Raw genomic sequence first — 19,151 nt, 5'->3', positions numbered from 1 at the left:
CAGCGCATATGTTCACTCTCACAGCTTTAACGCCATTATTCAACTTGTGCAACGACTAAGCAACAGCTTTTAGAAATTATACGCTGGAGTCTGGATAATAAGACTGGGAAAAGGCTGTAAACATCTCAGAACTTGTAACTACATGACGTAATATTTTATACATAAACAGATTAAAGGTTTGAACAACACGGATACTAATTTTGTGAAGGTCTTTTGTTTCTGAGCAAACTGACAACATATTGATCAGGAGGGTCTCGTTATTCATTTTGATAGAAAGCTTGAACATAAAGGGCTCACAAAGGTCTTGTTTAAAATACTTTTATTGTACTTTCTGACAAGAAATGATCCACAGTTTTGTTGTAATATTTCGTTTTGTTTCAAACTGAGATGCAGAGTATTACACAAACAGCTGATTATATGTCACTAATAGGTCTTTTAGGACTGATTCATAAGTTTAAAGTACATTTTGTCATATATGTTATCTTCATAAATATGTAATAAATGTGTGAATATTTTTGTATTACACTAATATAATAATATCCATGTGTCACAACTGTTTCCCTGAGTATTATCCCCATGAGTTTTGCATTAGATGGGTTCATTTTAGGTGAAACGTAATCAACCAAGATGAAAATCAACACATCAACTACATCATAATTATGGTTATGTTTAGGAAACACTTATAAAATATTACAATACTATATATTATGTAGTAGGGATGTGCAGTATTTGTATTTGTATTTGTATTTGTTGAGGCAGCAAAATTATTTGTATTTGTATTCGAATAAAAGTGAAAAGAGGCTTAAAAATCCTGTTTTTGTTTTTATTATGCTTTTAATTTTAGAAAATTAAAGTGTTACAATAAGTGTTCATGAAGCTTGTGTCAGTAGTTCAGCTTTATCTCCGAGGAACACTCCCAACTCCAGGAGTCCAAATTAAGAAATGTGCGTCATGTAGCAGGTGGATGTGACTCCCCTCGTTGAGACCTGCTGATAGACGTCACAGCGGAGCAGAGGAGAGACACTGAGATAGTGATGTAACCGACCTGCACGCTGGTATTTGACATGGTTTATTTTTCTTCCTGAAAACAAATATTTTTTAAAATATTTGTATATTTGTAAAAAACCCACTATTTGTGCTTTGCCAAATAATGTATTTGTATTCGAGTACACCCCTAGTATATAATTATTAATAATTAATTAATAATATATTAATACATTATGTGTTAACAATACTGACTAGGTATTAGTGCCTCACAAAGTGCAGATAGGAGGTTTTGCACTTGGTGCAAGTTGGAAGAGGTTCTACAAAACGATGCTCTAAATTAAGTTCATAATTAAAATCAAATAAAAATAAAATGAAGTTTGTTTTCAGGTAAAAAGATGGGCCTGTGTAGTAAATGTAATAATTATTATAGTATACTAGGGTCGGTCTGGTGCTGATTGGAGGTTTTGTGCCTCAACATGTTCCCAGCGAACCTGATTGGAGGTTTTCGTCAGGTGACTTTTCTGTCACAACGCAGGGCGGGGTTATCCTGCAGACAGACCGAAATATTTAAGGTCAAGTATGGTTAAAGATGTCCTCCAGATCTGTTATAAAACATATAAAAAATATTCTGCTTTGAATAATCATTTGTGTCTGATATGTTTATTTCCCACAAAAAAGTTCAATTACCCTCTCGGAAATTCTAAAAACAATATTTCATTTAATTTTTGAAAAAATCCAGAATCTCTGAATATTTTTCATTTCTAAAGTTGAACCGCTGGACACAAGATGTTTCCTGCGTCATCTATTCTAAGTGTTTGCGCACTTAAAGCTTTGAGTTTCCACATCACACCGTGACTGGATCCAAATTTACTTAATAAATCCTTAAACAGGCAACATGTGTTCATGTAGTCGATCCAAATCATCTGGGGAGTGAATATTTCACACCACCGGACGTGTTGCTCAATATGTTTCCTCACAATAATTATTCCTTATGAATTTCTATAACAAACATAAGTGCAGTTCTGTCCGTGTCCAGCAAACCTTGTATGGAGGTCTTTCACCTCAAAGCTCTAAATATCAGTTTAACAAGCGTCCCTTGATGTTTATTGCTCAGTTATTAGAATATAAAACTGACAAAACCACTTCTAAGTTGCCCACAAGTCCAGCTGTCTATTTCTGCGGGTTGATGCCACATTTTTCAAATAGCAGATATCTCGTTTTTCGGTAAAAGCATTTTATTGCCTCCTGAGGCGTTTAAATAACAATTATAACTCAAATCCTCTTTTTATAGCTGTCAACACATGAACTACCATCCCATTTAAAAAAGAAACTGATTTTACAGAGGGGGGGGGGGGGGGCACATCCAAATGTAGCTGATGTGTTTTACGTCCTGAATGTCGCATGGGGCAACAGTGGACGTCAGCATGTGAAATAACTCAAGTGGACCACACACGCCACAGCTGGACGGACGGTCTGCTGCGAGGAATGAGACAGTGGTGGGATTGTGTGCTGCGGAGCATTAGTGTCACCAGGATATGAATATGGCTGCTGGAGAATGACAGAAGATGATTTAATATATCCAGTCTCTCTGGCCTCCTGTGTGTGTGTGTGTGTGTGTGTGTGTGTGTGTGTGGGTGTGTGTGTGTGTGGGTGGACACACTGCACATTATGTGTGTGGACCGGATGAGACTTACCAGTCAGTCGAGCAGTGAAGGGCTCTCTGGGACTGAAGGGACATTTTCCTCTGCCAGACTCGACCACATGAGACAACATGAACAACGGCTCCTACGGCGGGGGGGGGAGAGAGAGAGAGAGAGAGAGAGAGAGAGAGAGAGAGAGAGAGAGAGAGAGAGAGAGAGAGAGAGAGAGAGAGAGAGAGAGAGAGAGAGAGAGACCACACACAAACACACGATGACATGAGGCCAAACAGGAAGCTGATTCTCTGTCTTGTCTTGTGATGGATTTCTTCATGTATGATTATTGATTGTTAGTGTAAAATGGAAACTCTACAAAGACGAGCTGATTCTAACACCAAAACATGACGTTGATCATGCCAGCAGACTCCACTGTAGCTGCAACATTTGGTCACATTGTGTTTGGACAGTTATCAACAGGAATTAGAAAAATTACGTCACTAAACAACAAATTGTGCCCAGAAAGTCAGGCGACAGAGTGGATTTGTCCTTTAAAATCTGACAAAAAAAGAATAGAAAATGTCAGTTTCTTCTAAATTCTACACACTACTAGAGGCTACATTGTAGGTTTCAATTTCTACTGTATTTTACCATCTTTACTAACTGTGAGGGTGGTTTTTTTTACACTTTTTACACACATGCTGTTAATGGCATTTTAATATTCCTGTTTCCATTTTTATATGTTTATTGAATTTAACACATGAGACATGAACGTTAACAGAAGTGTGTACAATTACCTCCACCCCAAACAGAAGAAAACAACAAAAAACACAACAAAAACAAACAAACAAACAAAAAAATCAGTGCATAGTTTCAAGTCAAAATTGTGCTCCACAAACGAGCAAAGTTCTTATCTTTCATTTTGAGAATATGGTTAGTTGCTCCAAAGCAGAACAGCCTGTCAGTTCCTTTAATTTCTGTCCTATAGAAGTTATGTACATGTTATTAAGAGTGTAATTGCAAGCATTTTATTTATTCTTTAAATGATTCTATTGTTTTTAATGAAACATCCTTACGTGTGTGTTGGCACGTTTCATACATTGCACTTCTGTTCTGATCATGAGCACTGCAGCACTGAAGGAGCACAGTTTTACCTTGAAGCTTGATGCTTGATTATTGATGGGATAAATGAAAGAGTGAATGAATGAATGTGTGAATGAATGAACTCTTTGTACCTCTGTGTTGTGTCCTAAGTGCAGGTAGGTGCACTGAGGATGGAAAGCTCCGGTGCCACAAGCATAAACATGAGTCTTATTGAAGGGCTGCAGCAGCCGCACGAAGTTTGCACATTCAGTCTGAAAACACAGTAAAATATATTAGCAGTTTATTTTAATGTTATATTTCTGACATCACTTATCATACAAGAGAAACTACGATTCAGAGACACAAGCATGTCTTATTGTACAAAGACAAAGAATTTTTATGACCTGCCAGAAATCCAACCAATTGTCAACAGTCGGATCAATGATTGATCAGGTAATTAATCAGGCATCGTGATCTAAAACTACACGTCAAATCACAACCAATCAAATAACTCTGGACTGACAAATCTGGGGTTAAAATAAAGTTAAATCCATACATCGTCTGCCCAGTTTAATACAGTCCAGTATTTGTGTTTGTATCTGTATTTGTTGAGGCAGCAAAATTATTTGTATTTGTATTCGAATAAAAGTGGAAAGAGGCTTAAAAATCCTGTTTTTGTTTTTGTTTTTATTACACTTTTAATTTTAGAAAATTAAAGATGAAAATGAAAGTGATGTCCAAATTAATGAAATGTGCGTCATGTAGCAGGTGGATGTGACTCCCCTCACTGAGACCTGCTGATAGACGTCACAGCGGAGCAGAGGAGAGACACTGAGATAGTAACTATAACTGACCTGCTCGCTGGTATTTGACATGGTTCTTTTTCTTCCCAAAAACAAATATTTTTTAAAATATTTGTATGAAACAAATATTCGTAAAAAAACCCACTATATGTGCTTTGCTGAATATTTGTATTCGAGCACACCCCTAGTCTACATACAAGTTTTGTGGGTTTGCTAAGTTCTCAACTACAGCTGAGAAGCTGTTGAGCAAGAAATCTGACCTGTGACTGTTTCACAGAAGGATTCAAGATCTGTATAAGGAACAGATTTAAAGAAATAAAGATGTTTCGTTTGTTCTTCTTCTCTAACTTTGACTTCACCTCCAGTTGAAAGACACTTACCTCCGGACTTTTCCCTGCCAGCCTGCAGTGCTCCACATGTTCTTTGGCAGCAGGCCAGTAGATCTGATGGAGAAAATAAAACACATGTGGTGTTTTCATTCAGTTCTCTGTTAACGCTGAGCAAGAATAAAACTCAGTCTCAGCACATTATTTGAAAACCAGACAAAAACAGTTTATCTAGAGCTCATAAACTTTTCAGAGATGTCATCGCTTCAAATCAGATACACCTGTCTGTCCTCAGTGTGTCTGTGCTGTCTGCAGTCACCTGTCGCCAGTCTGTCCTCATCCACCTGCATGTATGTCTTTTCTTTGATTGTACCATTAATTTATTGACATTAATATTCCCCCATTTCATTGCGTTGTTTGTCTTGTATTATGTTTTAAATTGTACCTTTTTACTAACATTAACATGAACTTTTCTCCTTATATTATTGCTCTTCATGCTTATAAATGATTGACTTTGTGACATCTGTCCAGGGACTACTGAGGAAAAATAGGAGTTGTTTATTTAAAGGACAAGTTCACAATTTCTCAAGTCTGTCCTAAAACAATAAACAGTGAAACATGTTTTTTCTTGCTGTAATCATTCGTCCTGTTCATACTGACCATTAGAAGATCCTTTCATAATGCACTTACAATGTAATTGATGGAGGACAAAATGTGCAAAAATGTATTTAAAAGTTTATCTGAAGTTAATATGAAGCTTCAGCGTCCAAATGAGTCAAATCAAGTAGATATCTTTCAACGTTACAGTCTTTTCAGTGCCAAAGTTCCTCTTTTTGTTACTATACTTCCACCTGCAGCTCAACAGGGAAACACAAAGAGGGAATTTGATGCTAAAAAGACTGTAAATGTGTCAGATATCCACTTGATATGACTAACTCAGACTGCTGAAGCTGAATATGAGTTTCACATCTACTTTTAAATGCGTTTTTGACCATCACTTCCATTGTAACACATTAGGAAAGGTTTCTAATGGTCAGTATGAGCAGGAGGAATGATTACAGACTTATAAATAAACCAATAAATAAACAAACGTCCAGTTCTCAGCTACAGTATTTTTAAGTACAACAATCATTATCAAAATCCAGGCAGTCAGACGAGTTTTATAATTTCATTTTTTGCGGTAGGTTGAACTAACGTCTTACCGTGCGTGTGGGCAGATCCAAGCTGTCAGACCTCAGCAGGTAGATGTGGTCTTTCCCTCCAATCAACAACCAGCCTTGATCCTCGTCCAACAGCAGGGTCTGGTATCCACCGCTGACCCCGTCCTTCCAGAAAACAGCCCCCCTGTTCTTTAGGTCTGAGACAGAGAGAGAGGGTAACATTTTAATCAAACAGGAACATACAAGGCTTTCATTGTCTTCATTTAGTCATGATTTTCTTTCAATCAGCTGCTCTTACACACACACACACACACACACACACACACACACATACACACCCACACGCAGCAGCAGCAGCAGGAGCAGTTCATCAGTCGGGGCTGCGGAGCCGCTACCTCTCGTCTCTCTGGGGAGTCGGTGCTAAAGCAGGCAGAAAACGACCTGAACAAGCACAGCAAATTAACCTTGAAACTCTGCCTCTGCCCTGCTGCTCAGTCACCACACTGTTTATTCTGTAATGCTGTCGGCCCGGCCTCCCAGAGGGATAACTGGATTTTATTCCAAAAATGCAACATCTAGCCCAACTGCTATTATTACTCCAAAAGATGTATAGTCCAATAATAATATGTAGTCCGAAAATACATTTTATACCAAAGGTTGTCTGCAATGATAAAGTTTTATGTTTTATTTAATCAAAAGTTTAACTGACCTCATTTTTTTGCTCACTTGAGCCTGTTTTTCCTGTGTGATATTTCTTAAAACAATGACCTGTTTCTATGTCTCCATATGCAAAAATCTGTTATGTTCTATTAACTTCTACACCTGCAATAAATTTGCTGAATTCGGGGTCTACTGTATGTATAAATCTATGAACTCCAGATGTAATTTTAAACTCGAGTAAAAACGTCAAATTAACCTTGAAATTCTCAAAGGTTTCGTGCCTCTGTGAGTCAGCTGAGTTGGCCTGATGGTGCTACAGATAATCACCTGAATGAATAAAGGAAATTAACCGTGAAACTCAACATGAGTCCACACACAGAAGAAAAAAACAAAACAGTGGACCCCACACTGGATCCTGAGTACAAACTTTCATGTGTAGAGAGACACTGCTGCAAGTCGCAGCTTTGAATGCAGCGCAGCACATTTGTTACACTTCAGCAACAACAAAACAGGTTTAAAAAGAAATAAATCACTGCTTCATCACAAGGCTTTCATCAGGGCTGACAGGGAACCAGCAGAAGAGAAAAGTGTTGTAGTCTGCTTTATTTGAACAGCCTTTAATCACATTTAGTCTTTAAAGAGTTTCACAGACTCCCATAAAAGTCTAATAGATGGTGCGATGAATGAAAATGATTATTCAGCCTTTCAAAGAAAATTTGAGAAGAAAAAACACTCAGTTTTCTTAAATGCATTGTTTCTGTGAGCATGTTTGTCTTTTGATTTTGTGTTTAACAGTTAACGACTGTCTTCCCTAAAGATGTTCTTCAGCTATAAATGCTTAAAAGTTCATTTTAACATCAAAAACTTGGAAAATTTTGGAGAACTGGAGTATTTTGCAGTGAAGAGAGTGAAGGCCACTCTTTATTTGAATGTAAAAAGGTGACTATTACACTTTTCTTTGCAAAAAATCAATGATATGACAAAGAAATTGAGGTTTCAAGATATTAAATTTCATGGTGAACAACCTCAATGATTGTATTAGAATCTATTAGAAGATTACTTTTCAGACAGTAACTTAAATTTATATCTATCAAAGTTTTCTCAACACATTTAGGACCAAAGTTCAAGACCTTCAGCTTGAGATAAACAACACAACTGAACTTAAAACTTTTCACTTACAGGTCAAATCCAGCCCACCAGAGTTTTTTCAAACTTCAAACTTAAAGTTTAGTGATTATAAAGCAATTTAAAGGATTCGTATTAACCTGCTGTCAATCATATTTTACATACACAGATATCAGACACTTTACAAAGTTAATAATAATACTTTTAAATAACATTAAATCTGCTCTCTTGGGTGTATAGGGGTTTTTTTTGGAAGATTGCAGCTCTGGAAAAAAAATTACACAAACTGTTCCAAATGTTTCTACACCACAACCTACAGTACACACACACACACACACACACACACACACACACACACACACACACACGCAAGTCCTGATGATTCTCACACATGGAATGATATCTTATGACCTGGAAAAAGGTGTTTAAGGTACAGCACACACACACACAAGCATGCACGCACGCGCGCGCACACACACACACACACACACACACACACACACACACATACACACACACACACATCAGGCTTATACTTTCAGCTCTTCTTCCTTTGAAATCAGATCTAACAGCATCTGTCACATCTGTTCATGGTGAAATTATGAGATCTTCACAGCTCATTTCTCACTGACACAATCTACACACACACACACACACACACACACACACACACACACACACACACACACACACACACACACGCAAGGTTTTCAATGTCTTTTTAATAATCCTACAGATGTAAATCACCGGCTTTGATAGACGTTGTGGGAGCAGAACATGGAATAAGAACTGAACTGCTCCTCAGGTGGTGGGAAAGCAGAAACCCCCCACCCACACGTCTGTCCAACCACGGATTAGGAGGAGATACGTACGTCCACTTCTGTTACTGCAACTTTTTAAAACTATTTCTGTCATTTTTCATGTAAACAAACCAAATCCAACACAATAAATGCCTTCTAGGACCATCATCTCTGTATTCAAATCTATGACACATATATATATCCATAAGAAATATCTTTTTTAACAAAGTGATGCAGAGACAGAGCGTTTCAGCACAGACATACTGCAGGGTATTAGCGTGAGCCTCTGAGAGCTGGAGACAATAAAAGTAGGCAGGATTTCATTTTTATGGACCTTGCTGCTTTTTGGCTCTGCCTTACTGACTCCTAAAGTTCTCATCCATCAAGTGAGCCAAAGATGGGAAATCCACCACATGATGAAAGAAAACTTAGCAGGAGATAGCTCACCGTGCTCTCCCTGAGGGGGATGCGCTGAGAAAATATGACATGAAATACCGAAGAAGGGGAGGAAACCGAATTCTTAACGTCACACAAAAACCATTGTGTGATCAAATTTGTCTTTTTTTTTTTTTGCTGTGAGGTTTTTTCCATTAGTTCTCCTGATAACACAGTTTTTTTTTTAACTCAACAGCATCTAGAAAATGCATTTAAATTTTTTTTGTAAAGACAAAAGTTTCCACACTAGAATTCTGACTGTTGGGAGTAAATTACTTGAAGATAAAGATGCATTAGAGGCGTGCGTGTGCAGTTCTTTCTTGTCGACCTCATGATGATTATTTGATTAGTGGAAGCTTCCTTGAATCTGGATGTAATTCAGTTAAACGGCTAAATGTTGCTTTTCCTTTCAGTCACGGCTCGCAGCTGATGTTGATTGCCTCTGATTGGGCGGCGGTGATCTGGATTAGCTCTGATTGGTCGATCGCATGAGGTCACAATCTTTTCAATCTTTCAATCTTGATTCAGGTGCAGCTTTTAGTTTTGCATCTTGGATGTGCGTGAGTATCAGCAATCCTGTCTCCTAGCAACAGCGAATACATAAAGTCGCCTGTCAGCATAATGAGAAAATATGACATCATAGTGTGAATAGAAAGCATTTATGAAACATTTTTATGCTGCTTAAAGTGTTGGTTTTAACGTGAGATGTGAATATATGTCAGGTGAACTTTTCATTCACAACGGTTTTGCAGCTGGTTTTCATTCCAGTTGAGCCGACATGCAGCAGAATGACTTACCGCTGTTTAACTCAGTCATGTCCTGTTACAGACTAATCAACAGGATCATTTCCAACAACCTCCGAGAAACCGACTCTACACTAAACTAAGCGTGAATGTGAGTCTGTGCTGAAAGGTGTGTATGAGATCGTGTGTGTGTGTAAGAAGAGAAGACAGAGAGCGGGTTTGGATAATGGCAAACATTTGTTAAAGATCTCAGGCAGAACAAAGGCACAGGGAGAGCTGCTGGGTGTGTGCCGAACACCTGCGCAGCACACATACAGTTAGTGTGTGTGTGTGTGTGTGTGTGTGTGCGCTCCAGTAAGATACAGAGAAAGAGAGAAAGTCTGCAAACATGAGAAATAGAGTGATAGAGACCAATGGAGAGACCTTTATTCTGAGTGTGAGAGAGCAGAACAGTGATTAGGAGTCTGTCCGACATCTGTGTGTGTGTGTGTGTGTGTGTGTGTGTGTGTGTGTGTGTGTGTGTGCGTGCGTGTGTATGATTGATTTTTCCCTGTGATTAACACTGATTGCCTGCAATCAGGGAGGTGATTAAAATTGGATTTGCCTCATTAAAATGGTGTGTGTGTGTGTGTGTGTGTGTGTGTGTGTGTGTGTGTGTGTGTGTTCGGTTATATCAGGTGTCTGCTTCACACCGACAGTTTCTTTGTTGCTCGTTTTATCTGATTTTTCATTTTCGTCTCTGAGTAAAACTTTAATCAAAGTCTCCGTCAACTCAAAACTGTGTTTCTTCTTGTTCCTTCAGTTGGATGTTTCTTCTCTGTGCAGATTTTTGTTTTTATTCATCTGCTGAAGGAGGAAAGTTTCTCTGAGTTCACCTTAAATCTCAGTTCAACACATCAACCTACGAGCAGGATTTATGACATCTCATCTAGTTTGGAGCCAATCCTGGTCCAGTATTTAACTTACACAAGTGTGATGTGGAAACTTGAAGCCTCCAGTTCATTCTCCAACACTGAGGATGAACTTTAAAGTGAAGGAGGAGACGTCTTGTGTCCAACAGGAAAACTTTTTAAAACTTTCCAACAAGGTCATCTAACTTCTCTGTGGGAAAACCACATCAGACACGAACTATTATTAAAAGCAAACAAAGCAAACATTTTTGATGTCTTACGTACGTGTCTGTATGTGCTTGTGAGATGTTTGAGAAGAAGAAACTGTGATTTAGAGATTAGACAGTCTGGCTGAGTCAAAGTGAAACTATGATTGAGTCTGAAAATGAAACATGAAATAATCTGGTAGGTATTTCCATCTCTAGATTTGTATCTTGTATATAAAAGTACATATATGGGAAACATTCACATCATAAAGAAGCTGAGTTTCCAGAAATAAAGGATCAGCTAGCTGGTGAGATTTTGACAGTTCTGGGTTTATTATTTCATGATGATGCAGCAGGTTTGTGTGCTGCCAGCTGCAGGTGCACATCCTCTACTTCTCTCCTGAAGAAAATATCAGATCTTTACTATTAAACAAACTACATACAGTATATAGTGTCTGTAGTATCGGCACACTGATGTAGTGAATGAGATCATTAAAAGAAGTCCTGAGGGAAGCGGACTGTGAACCAGTTTGAATCCCGATGGATTAAATCGCACCACATGCTGCTTTACTTCCTGCCTGCAGTGTAATCTGTGAGACTGAAACTTTCATGCATCAGTAAAAGTTAAATAAATAAAAATGTGTCTGAGATTTTAACTCCGTATTTGGTTATTTCATGTTTCTTTCCTCAGTTTTCATCATGTGTGTGTGTGAATCATTGTTATCTCTCTCACACACACACACACACACACAAATACACGCAGACATAATGTAGACAAAAACATGTGCACAAGTAGTAGTTTCATGTATGTATCAACCTTTTTTGCAACTCGCCAAACATATTAATTAACATGTTGAGATAAAACATGATTCAGCAGCATTATGTTAGCGAAATGTTTTTGCTGTCGCAGTTTATTCGTATATGAAAGTAAATTCTAGGAGACGGAGTTGTGCAGACGGAGCAGATGGTTCATGTTCGTCTCTGCTGCAGTAAACAACACGGAGCAAATGATTTTCTTCTTCTTTAAGTAGGAGACGGAAGATAAATGAGGAGAAGGACTATCTGAAGGACAGAGAATGATGACATCTCTTAAAATGTCAGCGAGCGCCTTCGTTGTTCCTTCTACAGTCTCCAGTTCACACACACACACACACACACACACACAGACACAGACACACACACACACACACACACACACACACACACACACACACACACACACACAGACACAGACACACACACACACACACACACACACACACACACACACACACACACACACCACCAAGTAGCAGAAGAAGAAGAAACATTCAGTCATGTGTGCTCGCAGCTACTAAGCCCGCTCAGCGTAACGGACTTTGATCAGAGTCCAGTTGCTCAAAAGCTTTTTTCTCATTTTAACTTTATGGTGAAATATTTATGGGTAGCACTCGAAAACATTGGCTGTTATTTATTAAAATATCAAAAGCTCGTAATGATGAAACCATTAAAGAAATATTTTCACAAACATTTCTGGTTTGAGTTTGACAGCACTTACAGTATGTACTCAACAACCTCAGAGCAGTTGGTGAAACAGCTGACTCATTTATTTCAACATTAGACTGACACTCATAATGGTTTTCATTATTCATCGATACTTCAGTCGTTTTCTCAGTAAATGAATTTAGAAATTAGTAAATGCTGAGAAATGTCAGTCACAATTTTCAACAGAAGAATCTTGCTTGTTTCTTTCATTCAAACCCACAAAATATGAAGTTTATTATCACATTAGACAAAGAAAAACAACAGATTCTCATGACTGAACGGCTGGAATTTGGTTTGTTTGTTTCTTAAATGATGAATCAATTATCAAGTCAATTAATTTTCTGTCAATTGATAGGTTGTTTCAGCTCTATTATTCACAAAATATGAGGAAATAGGTAGCGCAAAACATTTCTGGGCTTCATAAATAACATGACAGACACTATTTAAAGTGCAGTTGAATGTAGAGTTAAAATGCTTTATGTAGTTAACCTGTTAACTGAGGTTCGGGAGCAGAACCACACCTCTAATCACCTGCCAAGCCCTCTTATGCCGGGTCAACCCATCCTACCCTGTTTGTCTCAGATTTCTCAACCCACCCTCCTTTCATCCCTTCATCCCTTCATCCCTTCATCCTCCTACCTCATCCCTTCATCCCTTCCTTTCCTATTCACTCCGGTGCATACCTCTCCCATGTCTAATTCTAGGTGCTGTCTGGGGGGCCAGTGATCAGCTTGTGCGGATATATATGCCTGAGACTGAGTCTCCCTCCGCCCGGTCTTCAATACATCCTCCCAGACCAGCCGAACAGACGACATCTCCCTCTACCTCATCCACATCCATTCATCTAACCTCAACATTCAATAACTCCTGTATTCCATTAAACCTTTAAACGACGTATTGTTGTGGTGTGGTTCTTGCTAGTGAATCATCTTTAATGTCAATTTTATTCATGTGTTTTTAAAAAAATGAGGATGATGAGGATGGACGTAGGTTTGATTTCAGAAGTTGGGGGGATAAAATGAATCGCTGCATTAAGCACTAAACCTAAAATCACCTACAAGTTCCTTCATAATGACCTGATACTTTATGATGATGTTACAAGGTTGTATTAAAAATATATCACAAAAAACTACTAAACTAATACTTCAAATGTCAACAATGAACCATCAAACTCATTAATAATGTTTTATTTCCATCTTTACTACAAAGATCGATGTCTTTTACAGCGATTTGTGATCGATTCTTGGATCTTTTTAGAGTCTCTGGTGGAAATTACACCCTTAGAGGATGAAAATGTGCTTACTGTACAGTTTCTGTTAAATTACACGACGACACTCTGCGCTTTCCAACCTCAGAACCAGCTGTCTTTCAGAAGCGTAACCTCAGATTTTACTGAGCTGATAATTAACTTTTCCTCCGTTGAAATAACGAGACCCAGTCTGGTCGAACCGCTGTTAGAAATGTGCATGAAAAGAATAAAAAACAGACTTGAGAGCAAAGAAAAGACAAAAGAGTGACATGATTTACATCTCCGTCACTCCAGTGTTTCCCTTAAACAGTGTGACTGACATCATGAGTGACGGCGACCTCAGCCGTGCAGGGAGGAAGGCGAGGCTGCTGCGTGTTATCGCTCACAGATAAAAACACCCAGATTAGATAAGAAGTGACAGGATTCCTCACCTGTCAGACAGCCTGTCTGCTCTCTCTCATATATTTCTGATTATCACAGCCTGTCAAATACCAAACACATTATAACACTCCGGCAACGCCTTCAGTTTATATACATGACAAAAACACACACGTTCTCTCACATGTGCTCGGTATGGATGGGTTGTATATGTGTGTGTGTGTGTGTTTGTAGGAGAGTAACCTGGTGTGTGTCAGCTGAGAGATGTTTCTCACGCCACACACAAAACATCTGGTACTCTGCTGAACTCTGACAGAGAGTCTGGCAGCAACAGAAACCGTATCAGAGTTCATCTGAAAGCCGACATCGAAGAAGTAAAATGTATTATTCAGAAATATTCAGTCGCTGACGTTATCGGGACCTTTGTTTAACCTTCTTGTTGTCTTCCCATCGACCACGTAACTTTTGTCAATTTTGATGCTATAAAATTTAATAAAACACCTAAAATTCAATGAAAGTAGTGATCATTACTTTTACTTGGTATGGAACCATCAATGTGATTTTCAGGCGATTAGATGAAAGAAATCCATGTTTGTGATAACAGGAGGGTTAAAAAACAAAACTTCATTTAGATGATTTAAAAGAGTAATAATGTACCCTAAAAGTTAACTTATTTTCTTATAAGCTTATAACTTATGTATTTTTTTCTAGAGCTGCAACTATTAGTCGATTAATCAATTCATCGATCGACAGAAAATTAATTGCTTTTTATATTAATTGTTTCATACATGATAATCAACTGAATATCTTTGTTAATCTGACAAAACAAGACAGTTAAAGACAAAACCATCGACTCTGGTAAGTTATAAAAGGTATTTTCACTATTTTCTGACATTTTACAGACAAAATGATTAATTGAGAAAATGATTGGCAGATTAATCGACAATGAAAATAACTGTTAGTTGCAGAGTTAACCTTCTAGTATACTGCAGCTACAGAAAGTATCTGAATTTACATTTCAAATGTCTTGCAGCAAAATGATCTCAGCAAGTATCTTAAAGTCTAATATTTACCCCAGTTTATTTTCAGTGAGGACACTTCTTTCCTCTTCAGCTACGCCTTCAATCATCTGTGAAGATTCTCAGTCACAGATCACAGATGAGTCAAAACCAACTGATCTTACTTCAGGTTATTTTTGCCAACACATCCTCATAATTAAACAACAGTATATAGACGGCAAAAAAACGTCCTTTAGTTACGTTTACGCCATCTAGTGGCCGAAGTAATGAACTCCAGAATGACCTGTAGGACCGTTAAAAAATAAAGATGTTTGATGATGTCACAGCGCTGTGGTTCAGGTCTGGTTAGGTTTAGGGAAAGATCATGGTTTGGGTTAAAACGATCACTTGACAACTGGTTTATACTTCCTTAAAGTTACGCAACCTTCGTCGGCATGGCAACAGTAAATCCCAACGACGTTACAGTTTTTAAAAAAATGTCCCGACAGTGTTCTCCTGCAGAAAAATCCACTTTTTGCCATCGTCCAAGACAAAAATCATCTCATCAAGTCATTTTATGTTGACGTCATCTGAACTACGTCACTTCCCCCGGTCATCATCACTACGGCCACCAGGTGGCGTAAACGTAACTAGAGGTCGTTTCTGAACGTTAGAACTATTCTGTTGTTTTTCTTCAAAAAGCTTCTTCAGTCGTCATTTACTGATGAAGAGTCTCAGACATTTAATCTCTGCAGGGTCTTTTTTATTTTTGTCTGTGAGGTTTGAATTCACCAAACTTTCATAACTGAATACATTTGTCATTGTTTCATCCTGGTAAATGTCAGCTGCTCCTCGGTAGGTGCGTATTTATGAGATTCGATCATCGGTATAGTTGACGCTCCCAAAACTGCCTCATAAGGCGACATTGCAGAGCTTTTACTGTACTGTGACAGAAATAAAGAGGGAACGCTCTGACATGAAGTTATGAGCTAAAAAAGGGCTCCATGACTAATACGAGAGGGTCATTTGGGTCACAGAGATACTAGAGGAGAGATTATTACAGCCTGCAGTAAGTGACGTTACACTGTCAGCTGCAGCACAACATGAGACTAAAATCTAAAGGTGCCACCATGATGATAAAATGGTGAACGAGATATTAATTTTGCATTAAGTTTGTTTTTATTGTCTTTGAAATAAATGATCCTGATGTTTTATCCAAATGGATTACACTGTAGAGACTGTACAATTTTAGAAAAACACATTTTTGGTGCAGAAAAAGTGTAAAGAAAAGAAAAATATCTGTGGGATACGAGTAGGATCCACTGACTCATGACACATCTACTGGAAGACAGAAGCGAGACACAAGTCGTCCAAGTTGAACAATTTGGAATTGAACACACTGACAGAACATTTCATTTAAAGCACTTTGTCCTCCTGATTTGTTGTTTTTGCCGATGTAAGAAAATATTTAGTAAGAAAAATAGTTTTCCTATTCCTGGCGTGACTTTTCATACATTTTAAAACTGAGCAGATAAATGACCAACAGAGCAAAGTCAAATATATGAGAAATTTCATCCCAGAGATGAATCATTTGTCAATATTTGGGACAACACACATTTGTTTTACTCTCCAACACAAAGCATCACACATGTGTTCTATCCCGAAGAAGACACCCAGATGTATTCACAATCAGTCCGCTATGTTTCATGTGCGTCAGCAGTGTCACACATTGCATCGAGCTAGCACATGCTAACACTTACAGAGGACCGGAGGGAGCGTAGCATCTCACGGCTCATGTGGTTCAGGGTTTGGATCCAAATGAAAGCCGTACGATGATAGAAACCAAACCGCAGGCGTCCTGACACTCCTGACACGCCGGCCTGTGAGGTACCTTATTCTCTCCATTTACACAGGAAGCTGCCTTTGCACACAACTCCCAGTGGAACATGAATGAGGCTTTTTCATACTTGCACGCATATTTGCAGTTGACACTAATCGCAGCCATTTCACATCGTCCACCTCCCTGTGAGGCATCAAGGTAAAACACACTAGAGTTCACTAAAATAACAAAAACACAATCGGCTGCATGTTTTACTGAGAGGTGTTTTTACAGATGGGGGGAGGTGGGGGGCTAAGATATGGCAAACACAAGTTAAAGTTAGTTAAAATGAAGTATGAAGTAAATATAAAGGATGAATTCTTTGTATGGTTTTTAAAATTAACAAAGGGACAAAAGGAAGTTGAGACATTTCAACAGAAGTTTCTGTAGAATGAGTTTAATTTATAGTGATGACAAATAGAACCAGAGGATGAGGAAAAAGAGAAAGAGTGAAAGGAACAGACATGGAAACCAAAGTAGCAGCGCTGTTATCTCCACTACAATCTGCAGAGTTAAGTGCGTACATGTAGGACTCTGACAGCACTTTGAGAGGGAAACACAAACCCATAAAATGTTTTTAGCGGTTGTCTTCTGTGGTTTGATACATTAAGAATGTCGTGCGAGAGCAGCGAGTCGACTTATTTGAAGCAGGTTGTTTCCGTCAGCGGCTCCATGCTGATGAGCTTTTTGAGTCTCGGGGAGGAAAATCTGAGCCGCTCCTGTTCTGTTCTGTATACGCTGTTCATTCATGCCGTGTCTTACACCAAACATCTGTGCAGTAGCTCCTTATATAAATCAGAAATATTGTGGTGAGCTGAAAACATTTCAAGAGTGTTCAAACTTTCTCTGTGACAGTTTGGTTTGGTCGTCAGCTGAAATGAATCTCTCCCACTTATGTCTTCAATTTATAAACTCTGGTTTCACCAAAACGCTTTAAATGTCGTTACGATTCTTATCAGCTCCCAACTTTTTAGGAAATGTCAGCTGGAAGGAGGTTCAGAAAAGAGACTCAAAGAAGAACATACGCTGAAGCTATTCGAGCTTTGGCACTTTAGGGTATATTTAGCTTGTCATTCATAATTATGGTATTTTGTGAATCTTAATATGTGCTTATGAATATGGTGGTTTTATGGTGTGCTGAATGTTCCTAATCATGCTTATGATAATGGAAAAAAAGTTAACTCAAGTCAAAATGCAAATTTTACATGAAATGCAGCAGAAGGGACTTCATGTAGTTTTACTGTGTTTTTATTCATCTTGTATGTTGTGTTGTGTTGACTCACGCTTCATGTTTTAATCTTTTCTGCACAAACAGAACTTGCAACTTTCATGCTCACACTTTACAGATTAATGTGGCGCTCACATCGAACACAAGCATGAAACCCGCGGTCGGTCGGTTTTATCCAGTGACAAAGTTTATTCAAGCGAGACAAACTGTGTCCTCAACAATGTCGACTGTGGTGACGGGTGGTCTATGCAGGCACATTTAAACATCTATAGTACTGAAAAATAGAGAGAAAAGGCAGTGTTACTTTGTACAATTCTACCATGAACCAGAAGTAAGAAGATATATATATATATATATATAGATTACTGTGCAAAAGTTTTAGGCACCCTAGATGTTTAGATTCTTATCCATTATGCAATAATCAGGGAGCCGTCTGACTGGTCCCAAATGTATTCATGACATGACAACGACCCCGAGCATACAGCTAGAGTCATAAAGAACTATTTTCAGCAACAAGAAGAATGATGAGTCCTGCAGCAGATGGTTTGGCCCCCACAGAGCCCTGATCTCAACATCATGGAGTCAATCTGGGATTAACATGAAGAAGCACCTGAGACGGCCTAAACAATAAATCCACAGAAGATCATTCTTTCTCCAGGAAGGTTACAACAACCTACCTGCAAGTTACCATGAAAAACTGTGTTAAAGTGAACCGAGGAGAAGCTGCTCACAGCAAATATTGATTTACTTAAGGTTTCTGCTGTTTGCTCAACTTTGTAAGAAGTTAATTGATAAATTAAAACAATTTATAACAATTTTTTGTAAGCAAGTGCCTAAAACTTTTGCACAGTACTGTATATAAGGCAGCGTTGCTTTGTACAATGCTACTACCAAGCAAAAGTAAGAAGAAATATATATATATATGTATATAAATGGAGCCACAGATGGATGGAAGATGCAGACAATATGATCTGTCTGTTCTGCAGAGTTCACTTCTATATCTCAACAGTTTCAGTCAGACGACAGTTTTAGCCACAACATGT

The 19,151-nt window shown here is 38.3% G+C and overlaps 2 protein-coding genes across 2 annotated transcripts in view; one reads left to right on the top strand and one right to left on the bottom strand.

Annotated features, from left to right (window-relative positions):
* Positions 1-19,151, top strand: part of LOC122981168 (hemicentin-1-like) — a 738,767-nt gene that overhangs the window by 515,063 nt on the left and 204,553 nt on the right. The window lies entirely within an intron of this gene.
* Positions 1-19,151, bottom strand: part of si:dkey-49n23.1 (semaphorin-3D) — a 109,705-nt gene that overhangs the window by 21,434 nt on the left and 69,120 nt on the right. Inside the window, exons 3-6 of the mRNA XM_044349776.1 lie at positions 6,036-6,190; positions 4,888-4,950; positions 3,857-3,976; positions 2,682-2,772 (exon numbers count right to left, since the gene is read on the bottom strand). Of these exons, the coding sequence (XP_044205711.1) occupies positions 2,682-2,772; positions 3,857-3,976; positions 4,888-4,950; positions 6,036-6,190 (429 nt within the window). The remainder of the gene's footprint in view (positions 1-2,681; positions 2,773-3,856; positions 3,977-4,887; positions 4,951-6,035; positions 6,191-19,151) is intronic.

Source organism: Thunnus albacares, chromosome 4 (assembly GCF_914725855.1).
Source record: "Thunnus albacares chromosome 4, fThuAlb1.1, whole genome shotgun sequence".
NCBI lineage: Eukaryota > Metazoa > Chordata > Actinopteri > Scombriformes > Scombridae > Thunnus > Thunnus albacares.
Note: the sequence above shows the minus strand (reverse complement) of the source record. Positions and strands in the feature narration are given on the sequence as shown.